Source organism: Sander vitreus, chromosome 16, assembly GCF_031162955.1.
Source record: "Sander vitreus isolate 19-12246 chromosome 16, sanVit1, whole genome shotgun sequence".
NCBI classification, from domain to species: domain Eukaryota; kingdom Metazoa; phylum Chordata; class Actinopteri; order Perciformes; family Percidae; genus Sander; species Sander vitreus.
The window spans coordinates 20,848,168-20,860,181 of NC_135870.1; the positions used below are offsets into that span (position 1 = coordinate 20,848,168).

General features: G+C 39.7%; 1 protein-coding gene across 3 annotated transcripts in view; it reads right to left on the reverse strand.

Annotated features, from left to right (window-relative positions):
• unc13bb (unc-13 homolog Bb (C. elegans)) overlaps window positions 1–12,014 on the reverse strand; it is an 85,918-nt gene that overhangs the window by 58,555 nt on the left and 15,349 nt on the right. For all 3 annotated transcript variants that reach the window (XM_078270810.1, XM_078270811.1, XM_078270809.1), the window contains 3 exons: window positions 6,618–6,717; window positions 3,690–3,807; window positions 2,629–2,752 (listed from right to left, as the gene is read on the reverse strand). In XM_078270810.1, coding sequence (XP_078126936.1) covers window positions 2,629–2,752; window positions 3,690–3,807; window positions 6,618–6,717 — 342 coding nt within the window. The remainder of the gene's footprint in view (window positions 1–2,628; window positions 2,753–3,689; window positions 3,808–6,617; window positions 6,718–12,014) is intronic.

Consider the following 12,014-nt stretch of genomic DNA (forward strand, 5'->3'; position numbering starts at 1 on the left):
CAGATGCACATTAAAAGGCCACGCACACAAAAGGCCAGGGCTTCAAAGACACACCGACCGGCAGCTTTAATGAATGGCTCTGGTAGCACAGGGAGTCACGATGGCCTCCTGCAACCTTGAAAGGTCTCCTCTCTCCCACTCAGTGGAAAGACACCCTGCTTTAACTTTGATGCCTTTTGATCACAAGGCTTGAGCCTGATATGAAGTGCTGGTGACAGAGATACTGTAGGTAGAAACCGTGGTCAAACACAGAGAGCAGGAGGAGCAGAGGGGACATTTCACCCTCCGATCGTCAAGAGCATTGAATTGTCCCCTGGAGAAAAAAATGATTTAATTAAATTCATTGCATAGCAACTTTTTTTTTTTTTTTTATCATGTTAAATCTAGCAATTTCGAGGGTGTAGCATACTGTCTGATCAATGAAACTGAACAGGGTGTGGCTACCACTACGGAAAGCATTAAAGCTCTGCTGATCTGCAATGTGGTTATATTAGCAATAAACCAAATGACTACGCGTTTTGTGAAAGACGACACCCATAATCAGTATCGGTGAACTCTGCTCCACTAGCCAGTTTTTAGCCCCTTTTGTTGCTCATTGTTTTGGTTTTATGGCTCATTAACTGTATGGTTTGTACAGTTGTAAACCCACTGTACGCTGCCTGACCAGCACTAAACAACAGACAGACATAATAGTGACCAGCTGAGGTATAGCAGCTGAAGAGCCAGACATCTGTCTCAGGAGTTGATGGACACCAAACAAGAGCCAAAAGGAGAGTGAATACTGGACTTCTATTAATCAGGCGGACGGAAACACAACTCCAAATTAATGCTAATGTTGCTGGTGTTTGCTAAAAATGTTACAATTTTACAATAATAACAATAATATATCAGTGTTATGTGTCTGTCAGCTTGTTGTGGACATCCTCTGCTCCAAAGTGCCCCCCCAAAAAAACAATATATGCACTTTAATTAAATATATACAGTATGCAAATGTTGTAGATGAGTCCAGAAAACGGTAAGTTGCTAATGGTCATACTCTCTTCTTCATACTGTTAGCATTATATATATATATATATATATATATATATATATATATATATATATATATATATATATATATATATATATATATATATATATACACACACACACACACACACACACACACACACACACACACACACACACACCATTCCTAATGGTTCCTTAATCAGGTTTGCCACAATGGAACAACCTGGCAAAGACCAAATGATATTACCTTAACATAAGTTAATAAAGGATGATCTGTCATTGATGAATCACTGTCCTCAAGTTAAGCAGTACAGAAACTCCTTATTCCCAGTGGAACCAGATAGACTGCACTATACAGTAAGACCAATATCTAAGAGTGCCCTGTTTCTAGCCAGTAGTTGTTCAACGCAAGTGTCCTTCTTCATCATGGAATGGGATAATGCAATTTTTGAATGACTTCATTTCATTCAGGAAAAAATGTGACCTCATACTCTACCCGTGCATGCTGTCCATGTGGTCCGTATGTGTTTTATTTGAGTTGAGGTGACAGATCAATGCAGGCTATGCTAGCGTATGACGACAGGACGCATTTCTTTAGACAGTACCCCAGGCAAGATAGCTTTATCTGCGTAGCGACATAAAGCAACTGCTGACATTTCAGCAGGAAACGCGTATGGCCTTTGTGTAACTCAGTGGATCAAGGTTTAATTTGCCCTCACGGTAACCAGAATCACTAATGTGCTCCCTACACCATGCGCCCACTGTTGTCGGAGCTGGTACTTACAGATAACAGCCTGTGGAAATGTCTTAAGCAACTGAACTTTTCAAAAGTGTGGTTCACTAATTGGAGATTTGCCGAATTCTGTTTTTTTTTTTTATTTGTTTTTTTAATTTAACCTTTATTTAACCAGGAGAAATCCCATTGAGATTCAGAATCTCTTGTTCAAGGGAGTCCTGGCCAAGACAGCAGTACAAAAGTTCCATATTTAAAATATACAGCAAAAACAGACAACATAAAACAGAAAAAAAAAGGTTGGCAAATTAACATTCTCCACATAATCCCCAGCAGCACTCAGTAGCGGCATTGTGCGTATAGTACTCAAGTAATCCTTTATCCTAATTTTAAACTGTATCAATGTTGGTAGGTAGTCTAATTTAAGATGTTTCTGCAGTTTATACCAGGATGATGGAGCAAAGAATTTAAAGGCACTTTCACCGAAAAAGGTTCGCATTTCGGGGAATGTCATACGTGATTTGCCCATATGATCGAAGATCACATTTCCCGGTAGTGACTTTAGGAGTCAGGAGAGAACATAAATAAGGAGGCAGTTTACACAGTATGGCCTTAAAGAGAAAAATATACCAATGCTCCAACCTGCGATTATGCAAAGAAGGCCGACCAACACTCTCATACTCTCAAGCTACAGTGATGAGTACGAAAACTGGAATTAGTTACAAATCTTAACGCTGCATGGTATACTGAGTCCAGCATTTTCAAAGAATATTGATGTGCAAGCATGTATAAAATAGTGTTTTTCTCGCACTAAACATGTTGTTGAACATTTAACGTGCAACTAAAATGCAAAGCAACTGAAAACAGGGATTGGCGTATCTCACCAAAAGGCAGCTCGAAGCGAGTGTCCAGCAGGACTCGATGAGGCGTTGGATTCTTGGTGCCATATATCTCATCCGCTTTCATCAGGACCTCTGCATCCAGACAGATCCAGTCACCGCAGCCCTCCTGCAATTAGGATACATAGTGATTGGGGCTGAACGACCAATCCTTTTCAAACTGAAATCGCGCTATGAAATCGAATGTGAATGCTTAGCTTAATGTTTGGCATAACATCTTGTATTCCTGTTTGGATTATAATATTTACTGTTTTATCATAAGATCAATGCTGGATTCATGTTACATATCACAGATCTTTAACAGAAATGTCCTATTTTCAGTGGATTTTTCATGACGTTATTTAACATGATCGTAGAAGGTGCGATATGTAGTTGCTGCTATTGAACTGAGGCATTTACAGAAAAGTAGTGATATTTTTTTATTGGAATTGTTTTTTTATTAGTATAACTTTAGCTTTTGTGATAACCGTTCTGTGATTAACTGTTCAATGTCCCATGCTTATTAAAAGAAAAAATCTATGTTCTCATTCTTTCATAAGAATATAGAGCACGTATGATGAGCGTTTCATGGTATAATGCTCCATGACATGTTTTATCGGTTACACAGTGAATATTGAACTTTAGCTAAACTTTTTAATAATCAGCGCAAATTGAATCGTAATATCTGGCAGAAAAATCTCAATTTGATTTTTTTCTCCCAAATCGTTAATACAATAATAGTGATATTTACCTTGGTTGTGAGTTAGACCTTCTTTGTGTCCATTATTCTACCTACTCTATGGCATTTCCCCCCCCCATTTCCAAAAGTAACACATCTCAGGTATTGTATTATTTCTATGCCAATTCACACAGAAGCCCCATTAAATCTGAATGTCTATGGAGGTAAAAAAAATGTTAAAGTGAAAAACCTTTTGAAAAATGAGAAACTCAGTAATGTCAGTAACGAAATGTAAAAAAGCACCCCTGTTTTGTTATCATGGATGGATTTTAGGTCGCTTTTTTTTTTCAGCGCTTTGAAATGCATGTGTATGGGCGAATACTCCAACCTCCTCGGATTGTTGGATACTCTTCAGAGGAATCCAGGCCGTCCCCACCATGGTGTCCCAGATGAGGCCTTTGTTCCACACCTCAACAATGAGGCCGAGGTCCAGCCGGTTGATCTCGCTGGAGGAAAAAGGCGGTATACAGGTATCAGGTAATGTCAGGCTTCCATAGAAACCCCTTCGTGACAAACAGCCGGAGGGGGTGGGGGGATTTCAGCCAACAAAAGAGCAGAACAATATCAGTGTAGTTTAGGGTTTTGTTATCAGAATTTTAAAAAAGCGAGAGAACTCCAACATGCCATTCAATTCACGCTCAATGAAGCCGAACTGTCTCCATAATTACCGCCAGGCCCTACAACTAGCTGATAACAAAAGGCCACTTACTCTTTTTGTTGGGCATTGGCTGTCATAATCCATTCAAGCCTTGTTTTGTCATTCAACGTGCTATTCAAAGGGGCTCAAAAACAGCTTGATGACAGCAACAAAATGGCATATCAATTTTGAAAGGAGCCACGTGACAAGGGCATTTGCATGTTCTCATCTGTGGCAGTTTACAACTATCGACAGGCCGAACAAAAGGGAAGATGAGAGAAAAGATAATCAAAGAGAGCAGCTAATTGAGAGAAGTGCAGGGGAGGGCGTCCAGGTGCAAAGATAGAGGCCTTCTAAAGCATGTGTTGAATAAATAAACCCAGCAAGGTATTTCAATCAAACTGTTGCTAATTTCAACTGAGAAGAATCTGTTTGAGATGCCTTTTTGATTCTATTATCCAATCGAGTAGATTTTTGAATGTATCGTTGTGTATCATCCATGTCCGTTTAATAAAACGCAGATAAAAAAAGTAAGACTGCAAATCCGCTTTTTGTTTGGAATCTTGTACATTTCAGTGCTAAAGCAGCGATGTGTAGGAGATACAGAACAATATGGAATTGTGGAAATATTTTCACCAACTTTGATCTCAGTGGTGGGTTGAAACTATTACAAACACAAATGACATAACAGATACTGTACTTTGATATTGGCTACTATTTTTTGCAAAGCATATCGACAGCATAGAGGTTGATTTCCTACCTTCTGTTGCACCACCAGGTTCAAATCAAAGCAATACTGTTTTTTTGTATTTATTTATTTTTGGACCACGTTATGTTAACCAGAAAAGGAATGGTTCGACATTTTGGGAAATACACAATGTAGTTTTCTCTCCGGGAGATGATTCATCTATGTGCATTTCCCAAAATAAAACTATTCAAACCTATTCCATTCATTCTAAAAAGCTCTTCCTTGTTGATGCATACATGGAATATATTTTTTTTTAACCTTTATTTATTTAAGGAAGGTTCACTGAGAGGAGGCCTCTCTTTTGCAGGAATGCCCTGATCACATTCACACAGAGCTACACATTTATACTTGGAAGCTGCCCAGTACAGCCACTGTCTGATCTGCTGGAGCGGTTAAGGGCCTTGCTCAAGGGCACCTCAGCGTGGGAGGGACAAGCGCTGCTCTTTCACTTTCCCCACCCAGATTTGATCCCGTCGGTGTGGGGATTGAACCTACACCTTCTCTAACCTTTAGGCCACCGCTATTCAACAGGTAACAGACTAGTAATGTACTAGTCTAATGCTGCTGCTGTTTGCTAAAAACGTGTTAGTATCTAAAAGTCCAGCAGAATTAGAAAGTTTACGTTTGGATATTTGAATTCCTTTTAATAGATTTCACTGGAGCCGAGTCATCAGCGCTCACAGCGTTTCTTAAAAAGGTATTTTGTTGTAACAGGTGGTGCGGAGCATTTTGCCGGAATCGCTGATGGTTATGTTTCATGATGAATCACACCTAGCCGAGTTGACACAACATTAATGGACAGTAGGAGGATGAAGGGTCTGGAAAAACAAACACTGGTGCAATGGGGGAGTTCACAAAAGACAAACAATGGCACACATGCAACAATGTGCTGGCTCTCTCGTCGCCATAGATACCTTTGACGGGGGAAAGTAAAATGAGGAAATTAAACCAATGAATTATAAGGAGGAAATGAACAGCAGCTGTTTAACAAGATAACACCTTTCCTGTAGCTCTAAGCACTAGGTAGGAACTAGGGTGGGGAAACTTCAAATAAATGGGTTACACTTTACTTGAAGGTGTCTAGGAGACATGACACTGTCATGAACGTGCCATAAACATTATACACAGGTCATACACGTGTATGACATAACGCTTCTTTTAGTAAGTGTCATCCGGTTTTTGTTAACATGCTCCAGGGCCACAATCCAACGCTTGGTGAATTCTGCTTCACAATGATAGGAAGAGGCGACATCGGAGGATCAAAAAGCGACGTCGCTATGAACGCGTGGCCGCCACAAGCCAGTTATCCCTGCGGATGCCACGACCTTCTGAACATAGCCATACTGAGAAATACAGAGAGAGTTGTGTGGAGCTGATAGTCTTAATTAGCTTTGTAGCAACTCATTTGGCAACGGCTAGAATGTAACGGACGTTCATTAACATCAAAAAGTTACTCACTAAAGCTTTAATGAAGAGTTTTGACGGAACTCGAGGGACGGCGTGGATATACTGTATGACCACAGTGGCGCACCATGTACTGTCTCACAGATTAATACTTTTCAAAGACAAACCGTCAAGCAGGTCTTATTAAAAAAAAAAAAAAAAAAGGCACTACATCAATGCAGTGCAATTTGACCAAATACCTAAAACTTGCTGCTCTCCGAGCAGAAAGATGCTTTGTGGGAATGGTTTTCATGACGATACCAAGTTGAACATACTGATTGTTTTTGATTACAGTCTAGTATAGTGTGCAGAGTTAGCATTTGAGTGTTTAAGGTCTGTGTAGCATTTGCTTCGTCTACAATGCACTTTACACAATGCACAGTTAGTTTAATAAATCTTGAGGCAAGAAGCTGTGTTTAATAACTTACAACATGAAATCCTGTTCCCAGCAGGGCTGGTCCCCCCGCACTGTGATCGTTGTGCTTTTGACATTCTGCACCTTCAGCGTCACGTAGGTGTTGAACTTGTCTGAAACAAAGGAAAAGGGAGTTTATTGTTTAAATTATAGCGAGGCAGTAGCAACACACTGAGAGCATATAGAAGGGCTACATTAGGGAGACACTTAATGTAGCCCCCCCCCCCCCCACCCTCCCCCAAAGAGGTTTTAGCCAGCCTCAAAGGAAAATCACCAGCACCATAATGACAAGAACTGAGAATACAAATGGCAATTATATTAAAATCCTCTCTGAATGTGTTTAAGAAGATTTACCAAACAACGTTGAACAAGCAGAACATAAATCTGAATATGAGCGCCGATCTCAGTTTTATCTCTAGTGATTTATTTAAATATTACATTTTGTTAATTTGGATTTGATTTACTCAAGCATATGTACATTGTTTGTTTTTTTTAATTGTCAGAACTAACAGGAAAATGCAAAAGCCCATTCTGAGCCAGGAAAAACCCTGATGTATAAAAAAATGAGCAAATGAGCAATAGAGAAGTTGCAGATGGTTATTACAGTGTTAACATGTCAGTTGTCAGACACACCTGAGTCAAAATACACACTTTCAAGTAATACTAACCAGGCCAGTTCTACTCTGGCTTTGTGTTGTAGAAAAAGACATCAGGAGCTCTTGTGAGAGTGAAAGCAGATAAGTCTCTCTCTCTACCCCCCACTATGTCAAGCCAAGCCAAGCCAATCCAATCCAGGCCAGGGCAGCAAACTGACCCCGTTAATCTCCAGAGAGCCAACCCCATGCAGCAGATACAACTACAGGATCCAACTGCCTGTGTTATATCTAACCTGCACTGTGAATTACAGCTTCTTTTGAAATATTTGCCGGAAGCCGGTCTGCTGATCATGTAATGGAGTGAAAGTCACTCCTGACCTGTTACTGCTGCAGAAAAGGTCTCTGTCAGACCCGATACCATCAAGACTAAAGTTGAAATTCAGTTAGGTCACAGGGGAAAGGCGGCTTTTTACCAACAAAGCCTAAATATGACAGCTGGCCATTTCTGTCGTAAATTATCGCCACTGGAACTCTGTTGGCTTTTAAAAGTGGCAGTTTGGAGGCATGGAGTCAAGTGCCTGTCTGTCAGTCTGTGTGGACAGGTTTCACACGCAGTGATCTCCGTCAGCCTTCTCTCGGCCAGTAGTGCCGCTCAGCAGAGCCACAACAACCATCTGCACCAGCTGTTAGCGCTGGGCGGGGTGAGGGCTGAGCGGGGTGGAGGGGGATTACACGGCCCGTGACACAACCAGCACTTTTCATTTCCCGCAGTAGGGTGAGGGAGCGTCTACATGTGTCTGCTGATGTGCTCAGTTTGGTCTGGTAGATAGCAGCCCTGCGCCATGGGCGGTCCGCCCTGCGACTTCCCCTTTCTAATGGCATAAATCCAACCCCCTACTGTACCTGGGCACAAGAGCAGCTGGAGGAGCTGGAGGAACGGCTGAGATGGAAATGCTGATCTGGAGTGGGGATCGACCGATACTGGTTTTTCAAGGATGATAACGATTATTAGTAGTTAATAAACCCGATAAACGATATTTGGAACCGATGTGCATTTACAGTGAAAAGGAAAAGCATGAATGTCAACATTCAATTCAATTTTATTTATAGTATCAAATCATAACAAGAGTTATCTCGAGACACTTTACAGATAGAGTAGGTCTAGACCACACTATAAAACACACATATACATATACACACAAACATATATATATATATATACATATATATATATATATATATATATATATATATATACACACACACATACATACATATACACACATATATATATACATATATATATATACACACACATACATACATATACACACATATATATATACATATATATATACTACATACATACATATACATACATACACACATACATATATATATATATATATATATATATATATATATATATATATATATATATACATACATATACACACACTATATATATATATATATATATATATATATATATATATATATATACATATAGATATATATATATATATATATATAAACATGTTTTATTGTCGGCATCTTAAAAGTGTATGTAAATGTGTACGTTTTAGTAATACCATATGTCAATATGGTCATGCTAATAAAGCCTTTTTGAATTTGATTATATCTTCTATCACATTATACGTAACGTCCTACTGTGATATCAGTATATATCATGATTTAGTAAATCTTCGAGAATTTCAATTGCGGAACTGCATATAGGTGAAATAACCACATGGTGAGGTCCGTTTTCGGCTGATTCACTGAATTAAATACGTGACAAATCAAGATACTTCATCACTCTGATTGGCATCATTGCTCACAATTGCCTAATACAGCCAGAGATATTAAAAGGGACAGCTGTGATATAAGTTAGGTCTCCACACCCTTTATATTAATATTAATGAGGATAGCGTAAATAACAGAAACCTCCTCTCAGTAGAACGTAATACAATGTAACAAAAGGAAGGACATTAATAAAAAGGTATCAAGTGTACTTTTAGGGAAAACGTAGAGGCCACACACACACACACACACACACACACACACACACACACACACTTTTGGTCTATGGGAAATAAAAGCAAGGCATCAGCTGTTCCTTTGTAGATTGATCACCTGACCACACTAAACAAAGATTTTCCTGGTTACCTCGGCAACATATTGAAACATTTACTCTGCCCGTAGCCTTTACAACAGCAGCCGGACCAAGTTATCGCAACTCTTGACACAATGAGAGACGTGTCAAACAAACACTTTGACACACATTCTTACAACATTCCACTGACGCACAACATGAATAAAGATTAAACTAGGCCCCAGTAACCCACCCGACGTGCCACTGTCTGAAAGCACTGTCCATCCTACTACAAGCACCATGAGTGAAAGGAGACAGACCTAATTAGGGCCTCGAGGGGACAGTGGGACAAAACACAGGCATGATTACAAAAAGGAGCCTGGGGGACGCTCAAGCCTTTCCCTAATTAGATAGTCCATGCCCTGTGCCACGTTTGGGCTGGCTCCCATGAATAGAAGAGATGAGATAAGGGAAGAGGATGTATGGATTAGATAAGAGCCACATAATGGCTGCGGCCCCTTTACAGCAGGTGCTGTCCACAAAACGGCTGATACAATCTGCACCATTGAGGAGAAAGCAGCAATAACTGTCCGGAAATACACACTAAAGCCTGACCCATACTGGATTTAAAATATGTTTGGGAATGATCCATCAAATGTAACTTTATTAAGAGTTGCAATGGAAGTCTTGATATCAACTGGTAATAGCTAACAGAAAATAATAAGCACTTGATCTATACTGCCTATAAATCTAGAATTTCTGGCTCTGAAATGACTCAACATATTCACACTTACTGACATATCCATGATAATACAATAGTGACTGATAATATTTGGCCCTGGAAAAATATCCTGGTCAGGGTCACAAGATAAAACCCACGTATATCAAGCCTATACCTAACCTAATCTGAGGTTAAAAGTTACCTTCCTAGGACCGTCCTCAGCGTGGGGAGAACTGATTCTAACATGTTAAAATGCATGACGTCACAAACACGTCTGTATGCACATACTCTCATTCTTTCTCTCCATTACACACGCACTGAGCAAACACACACATATTCACAACAGTGACATAGTGGAAGCGCACCAGTCGGCGTGCTGTAAAGAGGAGACGTCAGTTGAGGTGAAGTGTGGGATAAGGCGGGCTACTTGTCCTGTTCATGTTTTGAGACAGTACACTCACTTCCTGTGAACCCACTCACCCCTGAGCCCACAGACAAGCATCCTCTTCCATTATTGATTGATGAGGAGTTTTTCAATAAATTAGTCAAGGAAACGCAGGCAGTTGGAAAGCTTGACATTTCAAATTCAGACTACTCATCAATATTGCATGCAAGTGAAGACGTAAACGTATTGGAGGACTCTTCTACCATTGTTGTTCATGAGAACTTTCTCCATTTCAGTACATAGAGTTCTCAAATGGACATCATGTGAACACAGGATTTTTCCTGACTGAGAATGGGCCTTTGGGGGGACAGCAAGCATACAGTAAAGCCAAAGAGTCTGCTTTACCTTATTTGACAGAAAACTATGCATGTGCCTCTTAATTCTGACAATTTGATAAACAAAAATGTCCATTACGCTTGAGTAAATGAAACCCTGATTAACAAAACTGCTTAAAAGAATAATATTAATATTGAAATACTCCCCTTAAAATCAGACTATAGAATAAAACTGAGATTAGGGCTTGTATTCAAGTTGTTGTTCTGCTTCTTCAGCAGCTGTTTGGTAAACTGCTATTAAACACATTCAGAGAGGATTTGAAGTGCTATTTCTTTCTCTCAATTCTTATCATTTTGGCACTGCTGATTTTCCTTTGGGGCTTGCTAAAACCTCATTGGGGTCGCCCAGAATTCCTCTATTCAATTCAGGAAAAACCCTGGAACAGTATAATTTGGATGTGTACTCTAGACACTTAAACAGAGTATTGTTGAAATAAAAGCTTGTTATTTGGGAAATTAAATCTAAATTCTGACAAATGTGTGCAGGCATACACTGACACACAGACTGAATACACGCACACAAATCCAGCAACACACAGCTCGTATCAATACCCAGTTCCCTGTGGCACTGTGGCAATCAATGGAAATTCAGGCAGCTAGCCACTGGCCCGTCCAAGGGAACCTTCAGTTCTACATACACAGTATTCCCCCGGAAACAACTTATTATAAAAAGGGTTCCAAAGTAAGGCCTAAAAGCTATCATCTGAAGGTGTGGTGAAAGCACAGTGCAAACACACATCCCAGACCAGCCTTATGTCAACTTTGAAGGCTCTTCCAATGAATCACGTGTCTCTTAGGGTTATGATAATGAGCAGCTAAGAATAATAAATAACCATGTCATGTTAAGTAATTCATTCCTTGAATCTAAAGATAAACAAAGTGCCAGTCTCTAACCAAGGCTGTTCCTTGTTCCACAGATTAAGTGCAGATCCACGCAGCAGAATATGCAGCTCTGATGCACAATTGATTGTCATCGCAGCATAACAAAATAGCGTAATCTGTCACCTCCAGACTTTATGTGGCCTAAGGATCAGAACAATTGGAGAGCGAAAATGTACAGTATAGGCTCTGTATTGCTAAGTCTACGGGGAAAATGCCTGACTGTTCAAGTTTAAAATGTGCCAGAATCATACTTTGTACAATGATGAGACAAAAATGAATTATTACTTTCATATTATAATAATATAATCAAATTTAGTTTCCATTTCAATGTCATCATCA